This window comes from Aulonocara stuartgranti, assembly GCF_965226115.1.
Source record: "Aulonocara stuartgranti genome assembly, chromosome: 10".
Taxonomy (NCBI): Eukaryota; Metazoa; Chordata; class Actinopteri; order Cichliformes; family Cichlidae; genus Aulonocara; species Aulonocara stuartgranti.
Genome location: NC_138946.1, coordinates 12615515 through 12641105, shown reverse-complemented (window position 1 = coordinate 12641105; position 25591 = coordinate 12615515). Strand labels below are relative to the sequence as shown.

General features: G+C 36.7%; 1 protein-coding gene across 1 annotated transcript in view; it reads right to left on the bottom strand.

Moving 5' to 3' along the window:
• Window positions 1–2601: 2601 nt before the first annotated feature.
• Window positions 2602–25591, bottom strand: part of gabra6b (gamma-aminobutyric acid type A receptor subunit alpha6b) — a 35800-nt gene continuing 12810 nt past the window's right edge. The window contains exons 10-12 of the mRNA XM_082547996.1: window positions 24479–24756; window positions 16881–17137; window positions 2602–8045 (exon numbers count right to left, since the gene is read on the bottom strand). Of these exons, the coding sequence (XP_082404122.1) occupies window positions 8033–8045; window positions 16881–17137; window positions 24479–24756 (548 nt within the window). The 3' untranslated portion in view covers window positions 2602–8032. The remainder of the gene's footprint in view (window positions 8046–16880; window positions 17138–24478; window positions 24757–25591) is intronic.

Genomic DNA, 25591 nt, shown 5'->3' with positions numbered 1-25591 from the left:
GTGCCTGCTGACAGTGCTGTGGAAATCGTCATGAGCACTCATAGACAGCTACATTTTGGCCCAACTTTGCACACTCTATTTGCGGCTAGCATGTCTGCATGGAGGGTGCACTTGTTTACTTGCATGTGTGCAACTGTGGGTGTAAATAAACATTTTTTTTCACAGTGGTCAAAGGTCGGCAGAATAAGCTGCCTTCAATTTACTCTACCTACACGAGTCATCCTTGTTCTTGCAGCTCTACCTTCAAGAGTTCAAACTCCAGTGACCTTGGAAGCCAGACAGGCTTACTGGATGAACTCTATGTTTACACTTTTACATAAAGGAAACAAAGCATGTGCAAAACCTATTTTACACAATAGTTTGGCTATGATAACTTCCTGCCCCCCCCCCCCCCCAAAAAAAAGGGGAGAATCTCAGAAAAAAGTCACCCCAAATTACATACATATAAAGTCACACTATTAAGCATTAGCAAGGTATTAGGAAGTGCTTAACTAATCATTTATGTATCATTGTCCTCATTACTTAGGTGTGTTACTGTTACACAATGTACAGCTATCACTGCTACTACATTACTGCTATTAAAAATCATAATCACAGTCATAATTATATTTATGTATTTATAAATGACATACTAAGGAGGAGTATTGCCATTAAATGAAATAACCACTTGCTAATAGCTTACTAATACCTTAATATAGCTTAATAGTGTGATGTAGTAGTGTTTAATATTATTCATTTTTTATTTTTATGATATTTTATGTTATTTTATTTAACTTTCTGTAGAAATTATTGCTGATTTGTATTTATTAGTATTAATAAATGTATGAATCTGTGTGTCCTAGCAACTGTGTGGGTAAAAAAAAACAGAACGTTTCCATGTGTCAGTCTTTGTGTGTGCGGGGTTACAGTGTGTGCTCAAACTGTGTTTCCTTTTGCGTGTGTAAAAACATATGGTGAGTCAGTGTGTCGGAGCCGTGTGCCTGTGTGTCTGTGGGGGGAGGAAGAGTGGATAGGTGGGGATGGAGAAAATTGAGGATTCAGGTTATACGCCAATAGATGGCACTCTACCCTTTTTTGATTGGCTGCTGTGACCAAGACTAAGACAGGTCTCACAAGCACCATCCAAACGGAAGAGGAAGTTGGATAATAAAATGTACTTTTTCCCTCCGTGGTCTGGGTTATTTCTGCCTGCCAGCTGCTCTTAATGTAGAGAAGCTGAAATACAGAGGGAGTAGAGTGTGATAGAGGTTTAAAGCACTATTTCACCTACACCTGGCCATGTGTTGCCTGTATACGTGTTCATGCTTGTATATTAGCTGTCTAAACATGATTGCTTGTGTACCTGTTTGCAGTGCACTCTGTGTTTGCAGTGCGATCAGCTGTAGTTTATTGTAGCATACCCCCACTCATGGAGCAGATAATACTCAGAGTGAATTACATAAATGCTTGAATGAGTCACCATAAATCATTCCTCTACCTTTTTTGTCATGACATGCTCCAATTAGTGGAAACTTGATTAGGTACACCTTATACACCTTATAGTCCTAAGTTGAACCCTGTTTTGTCTCCCAAACTGCCATAATTCTTTATGGCTTGAATTCAACAAGGTAGTGGAAACATTCCTTAGCGATCCGGTTCATACTGACACAATAGCATCGCACACTTGCTGCATATCTATTGACTGAACATCCATGATGCTAATCTTCTGATCTATGAAATTGCTTTGACACTCTGTTGGACTGAGATCTTGTAACTGTTTCATGTTCAAGAAACCCATTCAAGATGATTTGTATCTAATAATATGGCTTGTTTCTGATGGATTGAAGCCAATCAGAAGATGGGTACACTATAGTCATAAACAGATGGGCATGGTCAGCAACAAAATTATGCTCGCATGCACCTAAAGGGCCCAAAATGTGCCAAAAAATATCCCCCCCAGTTTTACACCAATACCACCAGATGTCTTGTGCTTTCACAGATGCTCTTGTGATTTACTTGGTTGTTACAAGTGGCTATTTAAGTTACTGTTGCATACCTTTGCTCAAAGCAGTCTCACCATTCTCCTTTGACCTCTGAAAAGGGATTTTCATTCAGACAACTGGTACTCAATGGATATTTTCACCTTTTCGGACCATTCTCTGTAACCTCTAGAGATGATTCTGTGGAAAAATCCAATTAGATTAGCAGTTTTATAAATCCTCAGACATCCAGTCTAGCAGCAACAATCATGCTGTATTTAAAGTCACTTAAGTCACCTTTCTTCCACATTCTAATGCTCAGTTTGAATGTGCCTAAACCCACTGAGTTACAGGCATGTGATTTTCTGATTTGATATTTGTGTTAATTACAGTTACTGTGCAGCACCTTAACTGCAAGATATGGTCTTCATATAATGTAGTTAAAGGAAACAAATTAAGCTATATTAAACCGTATTGAGTTTCTATTTTGTCAATAATAAGGAAATGTGTCCTATTGAGAAGAACTACATAAATTGCATATTGAAAGTTTTACAAACAACAGATTGTGTCTTACAAATCTCACAAGAGCTTCAAAGATTTTCTGACTAAACTAATAACACACAAACAAAGGTAATTTTGCCGTGTCTTTATTAAACACACAGAGTAATCATTCACGGTGCAGGCTAAAACAAAAAAGTAGATGAACCTATTTTAATGACTTCTTCAGAGGCTACTTGAAGTCAGGTGTTCCAATTAAGTTAATGCCATCTTATATGAGGTTTGTAAAGATTTCTCTCCTTATAAATAAAAACATGCTAAGTTTGGGAGCTGGTCTAAACCATCCCTGAATTGAAACAACTTTCATAGGACCATAAGTGATGTATTACATAGATGTATGAACCTGATATAAAGCTAGAAAGGCATTTATACAGAGAGGTGTTCACCAGTCCAAAACTGCCTACAAACAGGAAATTCAGGCGCTTCCCTCAAAAGAGCACACTGGGAGTATAACATGCATCATAAAAGACGTGAAAAATAGAAGAAATCTAGATAACTTGCACAGCATTTTGTTAGAGGGAATAGGCACCGCACGCCAATACTAACATAGAGCATCGCAGTTTGAGACTCTTTTCCTATTTTTAAGCTCGGGTTATTCCGTAATCACTGACGGAACAGTGAATTTGCAACTCTTAAAAGAAATGTTACAGGAAAAAAATCAGAGCAATAGTGTATGATCTAAAGGTTGGGTGTTGCAATATTAAAATTACCTGATGCAAATTAAAGCAGAATGTTTGGAAAACAAGAAAAAAGGCTTGAAATGAACCCTAACACTATGCTGTAGCGTGAACTCAGAGTTTGATAAGGTTTTATAAGGAGAAATAGTGCAAATATGTACTCTCATCTCATTGTTGTTCTGATTTCTTTTTTCAGTCTGCACTTTGAGTGATGACTCAATGTATATATAAATGCATGTTTCAATGCATATATATATATATATATATGTGAAAATGAGCAGGGGTCATTTATTGACAAAACATGGACATATGCACATATTATCTTTTGAAAATAAATTAATAAATAAACACAAACAAAAAGCAAGCCTTACTTGGTAACAGTGTATAAAGGAGCAAAAAGGGATCAACTAAATTCATAAACTGTAAAAAGCTGTAGTCATTCAGACAGGTACAAATGGCTAATATTGTGAAGATGTGGAGATGATCATCAAGCAGAGCCATACAATAGGAGTACATACATAAATATCTCATTATATTCACAAAATATACACATAATATAACAGTATATGGCATTCACTGTCTTCTAAGGTGTGGTAAAAACTTCTAGGCAAATAAGAAAAACAGAACAAAACATTATTTGATAAAGAATCAATAAGCCATGTCTGTGGAATGACCAAAAAATAAAAATAAAAACTGCAAAGGCCAATTTGTGGCCAAAGTCACCAGAACAATAGAATTCTATTTTATATAGAGTCCGTTATCTTCTACATTCAACAACCCTAACATACACATAAAGGGTCAGAGTTCATGCATATGTGATTCTTGCAACTAGGCTTTGGGTAAATGCATACAAGTTCAGTCAGTATAGAAAAAAAGTTTCTCAGCACTGTTTAAACTGATTATTTGACTGAATATTGTTCTGCAGAGAAAATGCCCAGTCACTGCTGGAGGTGGAACAAAGTCAGTGCTCCGAGGCTCCATTGGGGTTGCACCAATAGTTCTCTGGCAGTCTGATTTCACTGGCAGTTCCACAACACAGCCTGACATACAGGGCATTAAGGGTTGAAACGTCCCATCTCTTCAGCCTCTGCCTCATAGACAGAGGGGAAGGAAGAGGGTGATGAATAAAGTAGGGAAAGAAGGAAGATACAAGGACAGTTTATAGAGACTGCCATTATTGTTACTTTAGTCTTCTAATTTACATGTGAAAAAAAATGCACAACAGGTTTTAAAATGAGCAAATCTTTGAAAATCAGTTTACAAAGATCGTAGATCACAATACACTTTATCTCAGTGTCAACTGAACAAGGATCTCAAACACAATTTACCTAGAACATCAGATTTTTCATGTAGGATACAAGACATTCTATCTTTCACAGATCTACAAACTTATTAAAACAGAACAAGCAGAACACGTCTTTGCTTAACCCTAATAAAGTGGCTAACCTAATGGCAACTGTGATCATACCATGCAGTGATGGCATACAAAACAGCTATGTATAATCCTTGGCAATATTCAAAGACCCTTCTATTAATGTATTATTATTATTATTATTATTATTATTATTATTATTATTATTATTATTATTATTATTATTAACAGATTTAAAATGCTAATTTAGAAAAAAAAAGAAAACATTTGCATCCTACCAACATTTTCTATGAAATTGATCTGAACCTTAGAGTTCAAATTGATTTATTATTGCATTTTTTGTTGCATTGCATATTGTCTTCATTTGACCTTTGCATTACTGATTATATCTGTGTTTTCACAAATGTTCATATAAGATACAATAATTACATAAAATGATTGAATACTATTAAACATGATGTTATTTCTTGTTTCAAACTAAATATTCAAAACTGAACAAGAAGATGGGGAAAAACTTCTCCACCATAAAGTTTGTTTATGTTTCATCAATATCAAACAGCCACTCAACAGACACAGACTTCAGACTTCATACAATCTTTTGGTGCTGTAGTCAGGTGTTTTTTTATTTATTTAATATGAATAATAATTATTAATACTATCAAATATTAAATAATATTATTTTTTGTGTCTTTGTCAATAAAAGCACTTTAAATCAAAACACCCTTCGTGCATGATGCATGCAATGAGGCAGTAAACACACTGGTTTAGATGTAGACACCACATATCTTGAACATGTTACCCTTTGTACTTAATTGGAAACACTGCATAATCATATGCTAATCCACATAAGTGGATTATTAATGAATATGTCTTGGCATTTTGTATAATTGGTGATGATAGGTTTAATTTTCTATTTCTGCTGCTTTTTAATGAAAAACTAGAGCAATGGCTGTCATCTTGACAAATTATTGGGAACCAATGCAGGAATCATTTAACTCCAATTAAAATTATGAAAAAAAGGAGAAAAAATAAGTATTGAATAATAAAATGCTTACATTAGCATATAAAGGTTTAAATATTTTCTGTGAAAAGGGGGTTATTGCCATGCCTCGCTGTATTAAATGGTTGCAAGTAATGTCAATATTTTAGTCCAAAAATGTGGCTCAAATAAGTAGTATGCGTGGATGTTTTTAACCCTCTAGTAACTGTATGCACACGTTTTTTCTATCTGCATCTGCATGTGACACTAAATATTCAGTGCAGCCAATGAATCTGTGGAACACACCATCTAAACCCTTTGAAGATTTTTCTTCACATCCTCTATACTCCAGCAGAGGGAAATTAAGCCAATGAACCAAAAAATAGAGTGTTGGAAGGGAAAAAATGAATAGTGGAAAGTAGAGCTGGCAGTGAGAGAGTTCCTGCAATTCAGTCACTCAGTCACAATGGATGCAGTATCAGGACAAGTACACTTATTCCCTTACATGTGTTCTAAATATTGAAGCAGGAAATGTGTCATTTCAACCACAGATGCAATATCATTCTGATGTCTGGAACTGCATGTGAATTGCATGCACACAGAAAATCAATACATACAACAAAGTGGATCTTTGTGGATGCTTTAGCTCTTGCTCTCCCAAAGTAGGTCCTACCCCAGCTATTACTAATGGGTAATTTTTTTTTATATCTCAGAGATTTGAAATGAATGAAAAAGAGTGGTAGAGAGATGTAGTTTCTGTTTTAAATTATACCAGAGCATGGGGCTCTGGAGCTCATATGGCTTTGAGTTGCCTGGTCAAGTTGGCAAAAGGATCAGGTACATCTGCTCTCAAAGCACTTGCTTTCCATGCAACAAGATAAAATGAAATACAATGCACTGAGGTGGCAAAAAGAGAGCTTGGCAAGTATTTTTTTCTTTGTGTGAAAATCCAGTTTATTAAGTGATCAGATTGCTCTATGTGGTGAATCTCCCCATAAATGTTCTATCTTCTCCAGCACTAGAATCCGGCAACCTGCTTTTTTTTGTTTGTTTGTTTTTTTTAAATATATTTTTGCTTTTGTTGTGTAACTTATAGACGAAGTTTAGTGGCAAACTTACTCTATATTATATTTTTAGATTATATCTGCTTTGCTGTTAGGAAGGGTTCAATGGGTTAATGTTGTAACCCATTGAACCCTTTCTTCTTTATCTTAATGTTGTAAGATAAAGAAGAAATTCTACAGGTAGCCTTGAAGCCTTTATCTGGAGTCTTTCTATACTATGTTTACTTGTATTTGCAGCCATATAAAAGTCAGTGAGCTGATATTAAATTAGAAAATATTTTATCTGAATAAATGGATAAGCATAATATTTTTGGCAGTTCAAAAATAACTTATAACTTTTATAACTTATAGATGTGTGGCTGCCCTAGTTCTGCAGCCAGGTAAACATATCCTACAATTAATATCTGAATCTCCTGTGGTATTCTTTCTGGATTAAGGAACTAGATCTCTTCAAAATGTAAATAACAATGATTAGAGATGGGTCAGATAGAGCCAAGTGACTAAGCAGCAGTCAGTAGTAGAAGGGAATATAATGTCCAAATAGGTGGTACATCAGGTCAGGAGCATGACCAGAGTCATGGTTATCTTTTGTTTCATGTACTGTGTAACTCCAGGTTCAGACTTTTCGCTTACATCCTGAAGTGTTTAAGGGGAAGCATTTGGCACAAATAATCCGGCTTGTGTTGCAATGTGTACATAGCAGTTTTTTGTCACTTACCACCATTATTACTTACCTACATGAGTTGGCTACTTGATATGATAAATGGAGTAGGAGCATTGTAAGTAGTGCAAAACATCAAAAGAACTTAATAACTTACTTAACTGGGTTTTGCTTTTTTATGGAGAAGTGGAACTTTTTGTTTGTGCCTCTTAAATTTATATCAGATTAGCCATAACAATGAATCTAATTGCCTAGCACTGGGTTCCACTTGATCTGCAAAAGCAAATCTAACCTGTCCAGATATGGACATGGGGTGTCTGAGGCTGGGTGTCCTCTGGTGCCTGGCTTCTTTAGAGTGTATCTCCTGTGAATTTGTGGCTCATTCTGGAGAATTCCACTGATTCATCATCAGATAAGTATCTGGGAACTTTTGTCTTTGTTGTGTTCTTCACCCATTCCTGAGGAGTTTTTATATCACGGGGGTAAATTATACAGCTTGGGAAGGTTGCAGTTGTTGGGGAATGTTGTTGCAATGGTGGGGTGTGCTTAGTCGGGAACAAAGGTTAGGTAAGCAGTTCAAGTCAAAGTAAAATCCATATGAATGTCAGAGCCCAAGGTTTCCCAGAAGAGTGCTGCATTTAAATGAACTGATCAATGTTGTTCACTTCAATGGTCGCTGGTTTTAAGGTTGTGGCTGATACATATAAATGTAAATGTATGCATGTAAGTGTGTGTGTGCCATCCAGAAGAACAAACACTAGGCCTAGATGGTATCCCTGTAAGACAAAAATCAGAGAAGAAAATGTTGAATTAGTAAAAATTATTTAAAATAAAATAGAAAGCATCATGATCATGAAGAATGGATTTTAACACATTCAACTAAACTAATATATGCTTACAGAAACCTACACATGCATACCTATTCAAATCTGCATCTGTCCATATCTGCCTGAACACCATTCCAGACTGAATTTAAAGGTAAAATAAATCTGAAATTATTCAGTGTCTCACTGCCACTGTTCTCCTGAAAGACTTTGTGAAACCCATCTGGAAAACTTAGCTAGGTAGTTTACATCTTTACCATCTCTGCCTTATGTGTTGAAGCCGGTGACACTTTTGACAGCACTGAGAGCCATTTTTAGCCAGAGAACTTTACATGCCTGCTGGCAAAAGTTGGAGGTTTTCTGTGTGTTTTTAGTTAGAATCCACTGCAATACAAAAATGAAAACAAAATCTTTAATAGTTTCAGTATGCAAATGTATTTTTTGTGTCTTTTAACTTCATCCTTTATATCATCAAGTTTTAACTGTGATATGCTGAGACAGATTAAAAATAGGCATTTAGCATTTGTAAATCGAGTAGACATAAGTGTTTAACCATAGTGTCATTCCAGTCAAAAGTAAAACACAGTGGAGTATGACAACAAATGTACCATTGTATACTGATTTGTTATAATTTATTGTCACTGCCTTGTATTATTGGTACACTCTGGGGTTTAAGAGGGCTGGAATGATCTAGAATAGCATTACAGAATCTTCGATTCAATGACTAAATAAATCTGATAGTTAGTATTTTGTATGAAACTGCCTAACTTACTAACTCCATCTTTCCAGCTGATGCTACAGTTAATTCACCACTTGACCCTACCCTACCTACTGCAGCCCCTTCTCCACCATTGATTCATTCCTGTTATGCATTCAATTGAATTCAACAGTCGCCTCAAGGCGTTTTATATTATAAGGTAGACCCTACAATAATACAAACAGAGAGGAACCCAACAATGAAATGACCCGCTATGGGCAAGCACTTTGGCGACAGTGAGAAGGAAAAACTCCCTTTTAACAGGAAGAAACCTCCAGCAGAACCAGGCTCAGGGAGGGGCGGCCATCTTCCACGACCGGTTGGGGTAAGAGAAGGAAGACAGTATAAAAGACATGCTGGTGAAGACAGCCAGAGATTAATAACAAGTATGCAGATATCAATAATGTTGCACCAGCAGTACTTCAGCATCTAGCTAGCACTACAAAATAACTTTTTTATGGGTAATCTCAAATGAAACCTTTCTAGCAGTTCAACAAACATCACCAGTGACAAACAGGTTCTCTGTGCAGTTTGGCACAGAATCTGTGCGCTAGCTAGATGTGCACAGTTCACGTATTTTCCAGGAAGAACAAAGATGTTTTAAAACGTCCCACTTTAGGTGGAGAAAAATGCAACAAAGAGAGGACACTGAGAGATTACTTTCAAATGTAAGTGCTGCTCAGCATGTGACATTTGGTAAGCTGGAAATTTAAGGCTTAGGACTAATTCATATTAGCTTTCAGTGGATCTCTATATGATTTATGGCTAAAGTTGGCAATTCATATAATGAAATCTCTTTGACAACAAATTAAATGATGATTGAAATTCATCTTATTTAAAGTCAAGGAGGACAACAGGTGCCGGCCAAACTGGGCAGGGTGCAATAGACTTATTGGGCACATTGTACAGTAGGCAGACTCTTTGCTACACAACTGTTGGGTTGAGCTAGCAGCAGTAGCATCATAAGAAAGATAGACATGAAACTCAAACAATTTCTAAAAATGAAATTCATGGGAGATTTTATAACAGCAAATATGCTGGAAAAAGTGAAAAAAAAAGTCTTATTTATGGGTAAAGTCAACAAATATTTAAGTATATTCGATTGGATTTGGATATTTTGTACATGCAGTTTTTATGGTCCCCTGACCATTGAAATGAAGGGTAATTTTGATAATGTTTCAAAATAATTACTAAAATAACTGCCCCAAATTTGATTCATTGTCGTTGCTAAGTAACAGGACTTGTTTCGAGATGAGGTCGAGTTGAATTTGAATTTCTTTAGCAACTCTTCTCAATTTCCATGTTTACAAAGGCTAGGTTTTGGAAAGCAGCCATAATACAATATTTCACGTAACTCCTGCATATACTATGTAGCATGTACGACAAAGAGCAAAGGAAAACCTAAAGAAGGAGCAACATTTATATGAATATACCCTACAAAATTATTGTAAGACTTAGTTGTAAATGAGTCTTTTTCCCCTTTTGCCCCCTTACCTACACTACCTCCACTTGGCAAAGCCCACTTGGCGACCCCTGGGAACACTGCATAGATTAAACAAAACAATTTGCAATATACATGTGTCCAGGTGACAGAAATTATATATGTGACATTTGCTACGACATTTGTCATTCCATTCTCACAATATTTTACTGTCAAAACAATTCATATGTCTTTAAGAAAAAGATTCAAAGAGTCTGACTTGAAATGAATCATCAGTCTTGTTCTAGGGTGCACTGACAGGTCAAAGAACTGCAGACAGGCTCTTAAAGGAAGTGAACTTGTGACCTTTTGGTAACAGCACCATTTATCTTAAAACAAGGCTGCCTTTCCTTATTAACTGCATTTGTTCAACTAACCAAATGACAAATTTGCATCTGTACAGTTGCTAAAGAGGACTGATCAGCAAAGCACTGGGAGAGTCCCACAGAGACAAGTCTCTTCTTTGCAGTTGAAAGCCTGGGTGATTAATGCTGAGAAAATGAGGTAGAGGGACAGCACTCTGCTTAGCCTGTCAGGCTGTCCCGTTTTATCAAGGAAGATTCAGACTGCAGACTGTGCACCATGGCAGAGTGGAAGATGTGGTAATATAGTGGAGAGATGGTGACTGAGAAAGGAAGCGTTTAAAAGAGTGACACTAGATAGAGTAAGAAATAGAAAAAGCAAATGGGAGCAAGGGGTGATAGACGATGCGAAAAAAAGAAAAAAGAGAACAGATTTCTTGTTTGATAACAAATTATCCTATTAAGATTTGTAAATGCTTGTGTTTTTTTTCTGCATGAGTGTGCACACAGGCTTCCATGCAAACAAAGGTAGATGTGTGATAAACGCCTGACAGACAAAGGCAGATGTAAACAGTTCTCACAAGACCCAGGAGAGAAAAATGATAGATAGGGGATCACTGTTTATATCGGTCTTCTCTACTCCCTGTATGAGTGGCCTGTAATTGAATGATCATTACACCAAAGCTATGGCTATGGCCCTGCAGTTGAAAATAGGAATTGAGTTTGAAAGAGCATTTAGTGGTTTTGATTTATGAGCAACAATAGGGAAGTTGTTTTTTCAAGCCTGGAACTCTGATGGCCAATAAAGAGGAGCAAGGCTTATCGCCTGCTGTACCCACTCTGACACACATACACCATTTAGCCTGCTAGGCAGCCAGCAACCAGTCAACCAACCAGCTGGGGCCCTTCACGGAAGGAAGTGTTTTCAGCAAATTTGTTTCCTTCATGTCTCGCCCTGAATGGTGCTATTCATTAAAATAGCCTGCAGTCGGTAGGCACTGCTGCCACGGCACATTTATACACTTGTATGCCTGTATCCTCACTGAAGTAGACACACACTTGCACACAAATCCACCTACACTCACAGCAGACCAAAATCTTTTCTTTTGGTTCACCTCATCTTTGCAGGAGACCCTTCAATAAAAAAGCAAAGACACAAAGAGAGAAAAAGGGTCTGTTGCTTGCACAGCTATCTGCTTTCAGTTAGGCCGCTGGAGTTGTATATTTATTTCTCTGAAATGAAAAGAGCTGCTCACTTTCATTTAATGGATACAATATTTGGATTCATGTGGGTCTTACTGAGAATCAAGAGGTTACTAGTGTAGGTGGTGCTGCACACAAGAGCAAAGAAATGTAAAGTGTTAACTGTGAAAGTATTGTGCAGTGGACCGTGTTTCAGTCATAATCTATAGCGCTCCCGCTATTTTAACTGTAATTTAACTTATAATCTTAGGCAGTGTTTGCACCACTTTAGCCACAATTCAAAATATCAGCCAAATATATCTCAATTATCCCAGGCAACAAGCAAATTAGGTAAAAATGCAATTCACCATTCAGGTTCTCACCCACGTTGATATGTTTCCCTTCATTCATGCTGATAATCAGATGTTTAATTGAGAAAAGGGTGAACTTTACAATACCAAACAGTTTATTTATGGAGAAAAGTCAACTATTGGCAGCTTTATAACCTCTTTATTCATGTTTACCTCCATGTGGCATAAAGATTGGCAGCAAATTTCAGTGTGATTTTACTTGTAAAGGTTATCATTTGGGTGAATCTGTTGGCAAGATGCCAAAAGTGAATTATCAAGCAACTATATATATTTCATAATAACAAAATGCATGCCAAGAAATGTTTTATGACTGTTTTTAGTGTTTTAGAAATCATCATTATGTCAACAAAAGCGTTGTGAGTTTTTCTCTGCACTTGTCTATTTTCATGGAATGGATTGAGGTGCAGTACTGTTACTTTTTAGAGTCATCTCAGCAGATAACTGCCCAGCTCCTGACATGACGAGCACACCAAAAACCTCTGATCATCCTGCCATGAACTCTATTCCCTTGCCAAGCCCGATAGTAACTTATTGCTGCCTCTGAGACCCACTGTGATTTGAAAATAAGTAATTTTGTTCCAAAGATGTAATATCTACTGCTGAAAAAATGGATAACATTTTAACAGGTGCATCTCTTCGCAGCATATCACTGTCAATAAGATTATTTTCCCCAAAAAGGGTCTGTTTGCGGTTGTTGTCTTCTGCTGACATGCCAAGTTCGCAAGTAGGATTTCAGACATGAGATGTTCTGTATTGGAGAAGACCTTCTGATCTTTCTCAGGATGAATATAAGAACCATCTCTACAACACCACCTGCAGCAAGCGTGTTCAGTGGCAGTTTTTGTCGATGTTAGACGATTCAACTCTTACAGTCATGTAGCCGTTATCGATCAGAATGACAACCTGTGGTTATACTTGTTCTTTGCACTAGCTGCTTCTAAGACCACTGGGGGTTTCAGTTATTAGCCCTGGGGCTCTGTGTATTGTATCACCTCCTTCTTGCCTTTCATCAATCCTCCCCACTCACTGCACTTTCTCAGTCACACTTAAATGCACTGTACATGAATTCCAAAAGAAACACATGCATACTTTATTATATGCCATTTTCTTATTTTTAATTGCTCCTGATTCCCAGAGCTGAAATGCTGTCACTCTGCAATTTTTCTACAGGACGTTTGTCAGGATCTCCTTTCAAGCTTGCAGTTCCTATCAATTAACAGAAACAGTTAGGAGAGTGTCACTAAGCGGGTTAGTCACACACAGCTATCCTGATCCCTTCCAACACTGTCATGTCATCTGACTTGTCTCAGCTCATGCCAGGGGGCTTTTCTCTTTTTAGAGAAAGAGCAAGAAAGGAGAATAAAAGGAGCTGAACCCACACAGTTGAAAAGCCCCAGAGTCAGAAGTGTTGATGCACATTGATAGTGTGCATATCGATAGTGTGAACATAAATGCACAACCAGGCAGACACATTTGTTTAGAGCATATGGCCGGGACAAATCAAGCACACTAAGTTGCACACATACACAATAAAGTGAGCCTTTTTATCTCTAACTAGTATAAATCTCAACATCCTATCAAAGTGTCATACGGGAGCTATAGATGTAATATAAGAGAGCACAATGCATCTCATGATGTCATCAAAAGAACCATAGCGCTATTTGTGCTTTAGCAATAACAAAGCCAAGACGCAGCACGACTGCTGTGTATATCAGCAATAACTGTAAGTTATGTGCAGTATACAATTTAAAAGACAGCACCTGAAAAAACAGAAAAATAGATTCAGATTTAGTTTACTATGTTGTACTATAAGTATTCATAATATAGTCTGTTGTGAGTATTAGCCTCTCAAGTTGCTGTTTCAAGTCACATCCTATATATGATTTGATGCTGTTTACTAAACTGATTTAGTGTAAGCTTAAGGTGTATTGTTTGAAAGCTGTCGCCTTCGCTGAATTCAATATGTAGAAATCCTGATGTTTGACAAAAAGCTAAAGGATTTCTTTGAGATCACATTTTGTATGAAAATTTGAACGAAAATTTAAAAAAACTAAATATTAGTGGGAGCTTAGTTAGCAAACAGCAAAGAAAAGATCATCATACAGAGTGTGTGTCTGATCAGGACCTGGTGTCCACATATGTGGAAATCACATTTTGGGTTATTTAGACCAAAATACTGAATTTTGCTCTACAAGGTCCTGATATCCACTTACGAGGACATTATACTGCTACTGTTCTATGAAAATTTTAAACGAATATGCTCATATGTGGCTCTCATTTTTCTTAAAAACAAAAATAAGGCAAAAAACAAAAATCTGGTAAATCTTTGTTTTTACATTCATCGGGCCCCAATATGTCCAAATATCAAAGAGAAATTAAAAATCCATGCAGTGGAAGAGTTCGGGTCTTAGGAGGTTAAAAAGTGGATTGATTAAAAAAGTTAGCATGATTCAATAACAAACTTTAAATTTTCATTAGACTATAAATTAAAGTTTTAATAAGACATTAAATTAGCATTTGAGATAATAAACCTATCAGGAAAGTGTTTACTGAGGTCACAGATTAAGTGAGTAGAAGGGTTGTTTTCTGGTAGATTAATGAAGTTGCCAATTATAAAGAGAGCAAGCGGTCCCTTTTTACCATATATTTCACTTAATGTGACTGCAGATTCAACATAAAGTTAATTTTGCATTCAATATGACTTGAAATTCCCAAATGAGACCATTAAGTCATTAGTGAAATGTTGACTGAGACAATAAATTATGCGTGAATTAGGCTACTTTTATCCTAGTCTTCTCTACACTTTGACTTGTTTTAAGATAGGAGAGCCAACCCCTGCTGGCCATTACAGATATTGCACAGTTTTGTACCACATTAGCCCAAATATAAGAGAATTATGACTTTATAAAGAGGTCAAGCAATTATACATTAATTATTTTTTCTTTATTTTCTCTGGCTTGGACAGGCATGGCTCATTAAAGCTTTGCACACAGCTATTATGCCTGTTTACAAGTGCAATCTATGCATGGCAAATGATGGCTAGGAGATATATTTTTAGTAATGTTGCTAAGAGAAACAGAAGATAATTGCATGTTCATCCTATTTGGGCAAGAATTCATTATGTATTGAAAGTACATACTCATAAAACCTGTAAATAATGCAGTCTGTTCAGTATCAACCCCGTGACCAGTCTCTAACACGTTTGGAAAAAGTCATATTGGAAAAATTCTCTGTAAGTTGAAAGATCTTTGTGTATTTGATGAATAATATATGCCCTTCCAGAATAGCAAATGCACAATGAAGAAAGAAAAAAATGTAAAACAATATATATAATGAATACTTCACATTCCCATATTCTGTTTTCTCTCTCTGTCTCTAACTTCCTTTATCTCTTACACACAGAGACCCATTGATATACAAACACACAAGTACACACACACACAGCAGACAAACTTTAGAACACAGATGGGTATATTTTCAGTTATATTTTGCTCAATAGCCAAAGGTCCCTAAGCGCAACAAAATCCACCAATAAGGAAGACAATATAAGCTATTTCTCACACACTTGGAGACTTAGCAAAATGTAAACTTCCAGAACCACCTGCCCACATAATCAGCATACTGCCTTTCTTTTCATCCAAAACTCTCACATTTTTCTTAATTGTGAGAAATGTGTATGCATGTATGTGTATTGTATTATTGTTGTGGGGACATAAACCAGATTACACAGTCATATTGTGGAACCTTATGAGCCTTTTTTGAGCAAAAAGCATCTTTTGCGTCTTTTAAAATTTACCACATATTGACTCTTCAAGTTTATTATGAAGATCTGGAATCAAAGTAGGTAATTGTAACTGATGAAAAGACTAACACCAACTGCGTGTGAGAACCTCAGCATGCAAACTTGACAGAGAAAAGACTTTCTATTACAGTTTGGTAATACTGTGGTAGTGTGGTATTAATATGAAAGTAGCAAAATAACTAAACCTGCAGTTTCCCATCCAACGTCCTCACTGCTCCTTCAGACTCCACCTTCTCACCCAATATTATTATTACTCAGCTATTACTATTACTCTATTACTCAGCTAAAGCCACTGATTATGCATGATATTACTTAGTTATTACTTTGATATTAATTTGTATTTAAGTCATAGTAAACTCCTATTTCCATATTATTACCTTGTCATTTCCACCTTATTACTCTATTATTACCACACTGTTACCAAGCAGTAATGTAAAGTGCAAATAATTTTCTTGTTCATATGTCAATAATTTGATGAACATTCCATATATCATTATATCTTATATAAGTACAGAAGCTGTACATTTGTTTCGTAGTAGTCAAGTTAATGCTTGACCTCTGACCTTGACCTTGAGGCTGAGATCTGTGAGATTCAAACTTGTGTGAGATTTTAGTAGATGTACCAATGGTGCTAATTTGATACTACTATGTTGCGTTGTTCTCAAGTTATTGCATTCACAAATTTGGGTGTCGACGCCGCCTGCCCGCCCACCCTCCCACCCAGCAGGTTGCTGACAATATCCCATCGGGCTTTCCTAGCCGAGTGGGGGGGAAAAAACCCATTCAGTTATAGTCAGTAAGGCAGTAGTCATCCTAAAATCTGTCTGTTGTCTCTCTACAAACACATAAAAACAAATGCTGGAATCATTTGTAACAACATGCCATCTGTTCACCTGGACATCTCCATTGTGTCCTTGGTAAGATAGACAATCCAGTAGACCAGGTTGAAGGCGCCAAACGAAAGGGGGAAAAGGATGCGTGAGTATTTGTCGATGATGCTGGTGCCAGTCAGAACATTGTTGGCCGGTACAGCCGAACCTTGCTGGAGGAATGCTTGGGCATTGACCGGTGGGTTGGGAAATGTCTTGGCAGGACGCTCAAACATCGGGGTGGAGTTCATCCTCTTCTTAAGCACACTACTGGCATCCACCTTGGAGAGGAAAATAAGAACGATACAAAGTATATAAAGACCAGGGAAAAACAAAATGTTATAATGTCAGTATCTTATAACATCAATGCTAGTTAGTGTTAAGGGAGGAAATAAGGAAAAAAGGAAAAATCCATTCTGATGATAGTGGTGTGTTTAACATACTGTAAATAGATAAGTCCATATGTTCTATGGAGCATGTGATCTATATCTAAAATGAGTATGAGTATCACAGTAATTACACCCAGAAAAGAAAATCAATGATGTTTTGATTTTGATTGAAACTTCAGCCCATTCTGTCAAGGCTGGTGTAGTTGTGGGAGGCAAACAAACCATATTAAACGAAAGAAGCTCAATATATTGACGCATGGGTTTCTCACGCCTCATCAACTTTGAGTAAACTAGTGTGATCGCAACACATGCTCCCTGCTCCAATAGTTGTAAATCATATACAGTATGTGTACAGAAAGTAAGGGGAGTGTACATCTGGAAAATGGGTCAAGTAACAATGTGTTGCCTCCAGGTAGAGTAAGTGAGAAAGAACACGTTCCCTTTTAAAGGAACAAATTTCAGCATAAAAAAATACAGTCATTCCACGATGGCCTTTTATTGATCAGCAGCTTCACTGAGTAAGCACTGAACTTTATAATAATATAATTTAATATTTATTTTAAATATGCTGTTTTGTGCCATATTTATGCTTTATAGGACACTTTTTGTTTACATGGAAATTTCAAATATATTCCTTGTTAAATTTGCAAGTTTCTAGAACATTTATTGCAGAGCAGAGTTTGAACAGTTCTTTACATTTTATTTTGGGGGAAAAACTCCTAGTAGTTTACTAAAGCATTCAGTGTTTCTCACTTCAGTGTGGATATTTTTTGGCAGTCTTGGAACAAAATCTGAACTTGTGAGATTTAGGCAGGATTTGTGAGGCTACAGGATTACATGCTCCTCTACAGGTTAAGAAACTATTAAACTGTTACAATCCTAAGGCTTAGGGGAAACATTCCAAAAAATAAATAAATAAATAAAATCCATGGTGGCCAGTTTAAATATCCATTAGCAGTTAAATTAGAGTTATTAACAACATTAATACTGAATCAAATTAAATATAAAATATTTGTCAGTCATTCCATGGCAGCTATGCTGAGTAGTGCAATCATGCTGTAAAATCTTAATATATTATACGTCTGGGGGTTTAAATGTGTATCATTTGAGGAAGTTCACAGGAGTGCAAGTCACAAACATTTGATATGGAGGTGTTAGACAAAGATAAAAAAGCTAATGTTTGAGCAGCATTTTAAACCTTTCTATTCTCTTTAAGCTGTATTATTATGGGCTTGATGAATATATCAAGCTCTGTAAAGTTCTATAGCAACACTGGGGAAGGGCTGTGAGAGAGAGAGCAGGTCCACCATTACCACCAGTCATTTTCGAGGTTAAGTTCACTCTTCAGTGAATAATAGTGTATCCTCTTATCTGTGAGTGGTATACTGTATGCTTCACAACACCAGGCTGTAGCTTCAAATGTCAGCTACCTGTTTCTGTTTCCCTTTTAGGTAACAACATGCAGTGAGTACACACACCGCATGCATTACTTCTGCATGGTGTACTGCACATGTCTGCAGTTGAGCCAAATGACAAGCTATTGCTCATGATGACAACAGGATCTCTTGGCTTCCTCTTAAATCTCATGGGAGATCAAGTCCTTGTCCCTTATTCACTGCTCTAGTTTTCAACAGACTCACAGAAAGGTTGGGTGCTGACTAACGGATATATGGATCATGTTTGGATGTGGGTCTCCGTGAGTAGAGCAGGTTAAGAGCTACACACGAGTGTGTTTATGTTTCATAGTGTGCGAAGGGGTTAATAGACAGCACGATTTCACTTTCTGTCCACTAAGGAGCCTCATCTCTGGGTGTTTGGATGTAAGTGGGTGAATATATGTAAATAATTATTACAAATTAAAAGCCATGGATATTACACACACAGTCACACACAACAGTTATGATCCAATAAGATGAACCATCGAAGGATACGGATAAATGAATGAAAAGACAAAAAATTTCCTGATCATTGTCATTTTGCACATTTAAACCATATTAATCTCACAATCTCACAGGGTTCACGAAACTGTTTTTTGTTTTTGTTTTGTTTTTTTACTTTTATGTACAGTACCAAGAGATTACTGGCAGAGAAATAAGGATAAGAAACAAATTGTTCACACATATATCAAAGCCTTCAAAAACACTGGTGACAACATAACTCTTTTAACCTCGCAAATTCAGTAACACAGAGATCTTGCCCTAGGCGAAGTGAATTCAGGTGACTTCTTTGAATCATAGCATGGTTGCTCAAGGTGATTGCACAGTTTAAGGCACAGTTGCACATTTTAGATGACTAAATTAATTTGCATGACTAAATTACATTGCAAAACTGCTACTAGTATGACTTCTGAAAATTTCAATAAAGAGTTGGTGGGAAACAGTGGGAGGCATGCAGTTCTGCATAGTGTGTGGGAAAGTTACTTAACTTTCCTACACTACTGCCATTATGGGAAGTGAAAGTAGGCTAATGACATACATTAACTGGCTTAATGGTTGTAGCTTGTTTCTAAAAAGTTCTTAAAAATACAAAATTTCCCAATGATTAAGCCTGGCAGGCAGTCATTTTAGGCTTGGAAACTTTAACTGTGCTGAATAAAAAATGAATAGGCTAGAGATGTAAGCTTCATGTAGCGCCGGTCCCTGGTGGTTTGATTATTTCCTGTCTCATGTTGACTGAAAGATAACAGTTGTTCAGTGTTTTTCACAGCAGAATTTTCTCCAAAAACTGGATGTCCATCGAATTACCATGACTAAATTATCATTTAATAATACCGTTGATAAAGGTGGATATTTATGGTTATGCTTCACATACTGAATTATTATAGAGTTAGCTATAAACATAGAAAAATAGGGGGTGGGGGGTGGAAGACTGCTAAATGATGTAGAAATAGAAATTTCTAAATAAATACCTGTAATCAGTGCATTCAACAAGTGTTACTTCATTACAATTTTTTTATTAGTCCTTCATTTATTCAGGTAAAAAAAAAATCTCATTGAGATCAAAAAATCTCATTTCCAAGAGAGACCTGACATCTTGGCAACAAAAGTCAAAATGTTATGCACCATCCATGACGCTACTTTTTAGTTAGTGTTGATCCCTGAACCTGAAAATCCTCTCTTTCAGTCTAGTTATTGAGCCGACAGGACAGCAAAAGAATTTCCTTAAAAATGTCCTGATTTAATCAGTGTCTCATCGCCTAAGCAATCTTTTCAAATTCTGTGATTGCAAGTACCCGTGGCTCAACCTCTGCATAAAGATCACATCTTTCTATCTCTCACCTTATTTTTTTTTCTTAATATGAAAAAAATATTTTCTTTATTTCCAGCACTAAATACTGCACCACCTACTCACCACTGGAAATGCATTCAGCACCCGTTACTCACACTGACAAACACTCGATCCCCCATTATGTTTACAGTTGTATATTTGATTCATTAACTGAACCAATTTGCTTTTGTGAGGTTTCCATGCCTGCTGTGTTTTACATGACAGTCATAACAGGTCGTGGTCTTTTAAATCGTGACTGGTAGATGGCTATTTCTATTCCCAGTGATACGCCATTGTTGTGTTTTTTTTCTATGTAATAAAGAGTCTTTCCTCCTACATATTTGGTGAAAGCAGTCATTTTCCATGATGCATCCCTCCCACTCTATTTCTCCTCTCAGTGTAACTTTAATGCATACACACACACACACACACACACACACACACACACGAATGCAAACTCACATAAAACACAAAAAACAAACCACACTGGCCCATCATCCATCTCTCCATCTTGTTCCATATAAAAAAAAAAAAAAATTTTTTTTTTTTTTTTAAATGGACTGTGCCTGCTTTCTCAGCCCCCTCTCTGCTTTATTGTGGTGGTGGTTGCCCTCCTTCTTGTGAGCGTGCAGTGATATGCTGGATATTCCCTTAATCTATGGCTCTTACATAATCGGCAGCAACATCATTCACTGAGCCACTGGCTGTCTCCCCGTGTCACTCACTGTGGTTATCACACAGTTACAGGGATGAATAAAGGACTGGGAGAAAGGGCTGGATGGATGATATACTGTAGCTAGATGGATAGATAAGGCATTGTTGAAAGCGATGAGTGAACTATATGGATGCAGGGGACATCGTTTGTTGCCGATGATGTATATACACGGGTTGGTTAGGTGTGTGTTGCAGATAATATCTGCATGTGAGTTATATGAGTGCAAAACTGGAAAAAGTGAAGGTTGTTATGTTTCACTGTTTATGTGTGGACAGCACATTCAAGCAAAAGTAGCAGGAGAGACGCAGAAGGGAGATCTGTGTGTGTGTGTGTGTGTGTGTGTGTGTGTGTGTGTGTGTGTGTGTGTGTGTGTGTGTGTGTGTGTAGTAGAGAATAGAGGTCTTACAATAGTAGCATAGAGCAGAGAGAGGAAGCAGGGAAAAGCAATATTGTAACATTTAATTGATCAAAAGGGTGAGATAGAAGCATTGGATAAATTGCAAACAAAAGCATGATTTTGTGATTTTTCATGTATTGTGTTCTATTTACATTATAGATGTGGCAAATGTCGTATTTGTTCTGTCAGCAAAAAATACGACAGAAAGAATTTAGGGGAAAAAGGTTAAGAGTAGAATCAAATCTATTCTTGTCAAGCAGGACCAACATGCTAAAGCAGGGGTAAGGTCTCCCATTGCTCACAGAACAACCTTTAATTTTCTTTGCAGAATTTCACAATATATCACAAACACTGCATTGACATGATTACTTCATGTATGCAGCAGGGACTTGGCATGGTCTACACTTGTTAAAGCCTGCCTTTCTCATTTACATTCAAACAAAAATTTAAGATTTTTTTCAGGTAATTTGGTATTTCTCTTATGTTTCTGTTTATTATATTTGTTGAATGTCTTTCATGAAAGGCTTTGCTGTTAAACATTTTTTAAAATATTGTTATTGTTCTTTTTATTAGATATTCGACTGAAGACAACACTCATGTATCGAAAAAAAGTTCTTTAAATTGAAAGGCTGTTTAAAATAAAGTGAACAAAAACACGAATCTGCCGTAACACTAAAATGGGAACATTTCTAATATTAATAAATTGGAATGCAAACTAAATCTTCACTAAACAGAGGATAAACAACAAATATGAAAATGAAAGTGGTTGGTAAATGGACTACCATTATGGACTATATACCACTTTTCTTAAAGTGCTTTATACAACTTGCCTAATTCACCCCCATTCATTCAAGTACATTTTCCTATGATTTTTTTTCTTTTTGGTAAGTGTTTTTTAATCTAAAATTCATAGAAGTTCTTACTCTTATGGATGCATTGGAGAGCAACTCGGGGTCAGTATCTTGACCAAGGATATTTGGCATGCAGACTGGAGCAACCAGAGCTCAAACAACCAATTTTACCTGCTCTTTCTCCTTCAAAGCGGCCTTTAAGATTTAATAAAGCAGTTTTCGGACACAAGCACAATTGTGTGATCCATCACATTGCTCTGTAGAAAGTCTGATGCTTTCAAATTGCTGTAATTGTATCCCTCCAAGAAATACTGGCCCATGTAGGAGTCTTCTGCTATATGATGGATACAGACTCAAAACTCCAGCTAACTCTTTTTGCATTTGTGTGTCCATGGAGCATTCTCTAAAAAATGGCACAAATAACAGGAGTTGTAGAACTAGTCAAAAAAGACATCAAAGTGTGTGGCTCCGGTAGTGACATGGCTTTTGATGCACACTGTGTTGACGCAATAAGTACAGACTAAGCTTTAAACATTGATCAATGAACAATCATTTGTCATGGAGATATCGGTCACAGTGATGAAATATTCTTGTCATCGCTGGCATGAAGCTGAAACAACTATACGATCATAAAACTTAAGTAAATGTGGTTTAAATCATTTTACACTATAGACAGAATATAGTTCGAATATGTGTTTTCTCCCCACGTGGGTTCTCATAGGGAGTACTACCTACATTTTTCCTACAGTATGGCTTTACAGTGTAGAGTGCTCTAAGATAACTCCTATTGTAAATATCAGAAATGAATTGAACTAAATTTGAATAATTACATTTCAAGTTGTGTGATTCATTGCTGTTTTTCAAGTTCCTTGGAATAAAATGACAGCTCTGCTCTTTATATCACTGCCATCATGAATCATTGCATCAGAGCTCAGTTAACAATGGCTTTTTTTATTATACATACAACTTCGTCAGACACTTTTATATAGTCAGAGTTAGCTAAAAAAAAATTCAAGTGTTCAGGTAATTCAGGTCTTTTTCAGCAAACTCTTTTCTAACTCAGGATTAGACAATTCAGAATTCAAGAATTAGACTCAACGTAAGTTAAGCAAAAAGGTTGCATATTGTAGTACTCGCCTTTTTTAACACAATTACTATTTTTTTTATCTACTGCTCTCCGTTTGCCACACAGATGTGCTTATGTCATGCTGACAGAGCCAACATAAACTGTGAAAAGAATGAAACGCTGAAATTGTTATATAACAGCACAGAGCAAAGAATGGATTTCGTCAGCTAAAGAGAGACAAACACAAGCTAGACAGGATGAAAAAAAAATACAGAAGCTTAGCAAGATACCAGAAGTCAAGTCAAACCTCAGATCTAAATAAACACAATGATTAGGGAGAAGAACCTGATATGCAATATATAGAGATGATGTCATAATGCGCATGTTATATACCTCAACCTTAGAACCACAAGCACTTTTGGCCACCTCATTTTTGTGTTTTTAGCCCTTCCCAAACAAATGACTCATACTTCACAAAAAAAACTGCTTCCCACCTTCCTTGAGTTATAATTCAGAAAAACCAAAACTAATAAGTAAATTTCTAGAATTTGTGTAATTCAAATAGGGGCATATCAATATGTGCAAGCCATTTCACAGAGCAATTAGTGCAAAAAAATACATAAATACACTTTGCTTAGTATTAGCCAGATGTTACTGAGCCACATTTTTTAAATCCCATGCTTCATTCATTTGCTGGGATTAACCAATTTCTAATGTTTAAAGCTGGAGCTAATACTATACCATCACTTTCTGCATGTCCTTTACTGGTTTAAGTAAAGAAAAGCAAAAAAGTAAAGGTGGCATTTCTCTACTTTTGTGATATTAAGATGTTTTATCTGAAAGAAACAACAGCAGGCTGGTCATCTTCAACTAGCTAATTATCAGAATATTTGTTGATACATGTAAACAGAAGTTTGAAAAGGTGAGCTAGACTTACTGAGGACACCTCTACGTCATTCCCTGCGGCCACAGCGGGAGCAGCGGCCGCAGTTGCTGCCTCCTGAGCTGCTGCCTTCATGGCCGCTGCTTTCCGGTGCTCCCTGTTGGCCTGTAAGGTGGAGAAGTAGTTGACGGCGGCAAACTCAATCAGGGCGGAGAAGACAAAGGCAAAGCAAACAGCAATGAACCAATCCATGGCTGTGGCATAGGAGACTTTAGGGAGTGAGTGGCGGGCACTGATGCTGAGCGTTGTCATCGTCAAGACAGTGGTGATACCTGCATATGGGAAGGAGACAGCAGTAGATATATTGTTAAATAAGGATGCTGAGCCTGCCTGTTTAAATTGAGCCTTTTTTTTTCTCAAAATCTGTAGATCAAATCTTAGAAATCATTTATCATTTTACCCAAATCTTCACACCACTTATTACAATGGTGTTTAACACCAAAAAAGAGAAAAAAAACTATTTCACGCATGTCAGGATTTTAAAGAGAAAGCACTGCTGTTCAAACAGAGGGCCAAAGGATTGTCTGAACACATTTTATTGGATGTATATGAGTCAAAAATCGAGCTTTCTGGTTGAAATGAGAAGTTTCTGTTTGGAGAAAGGAGAACACTGCATTCCAGCAAAGGAACCTTATCCCATCTGTGAAACGTGGTGGTGGGAGTATTGTAGTTTGGGCATGTTTTGGTGCATCTGGTCCAGGGCAGCTTGCCATTAGTGATGAAACAATAAATTCTTAATTTTACCAGAGAAAACGTGAAAGAAAAAGACAACCAGTAAACAAACACTGATCGGTCGTTCTACCAAAAAGTTTTTGTAGTAAAAGAAAGATTGTTTTTTGGAATCATCAAGGTTCTGATATACATCCAGCAGAAATGATGTGGAAGGATCAGGATAAGCAGTTCACGAGCAAACCCACTAACAATGCAAAGTTGAAGCTCTTCTGTAAAGACGGATTTGAGAAAACTGGATGTTTAGGTGTTCATTGCTTCTCAAAAAGTAAAAACATTAAAGACACTGACAGTAACAATCCACACACAAATATGCAATACTGGGACATTTGTTCCTAAAGAACAAAAAAGTTAACAATTTAGGTTAACAATGATTGT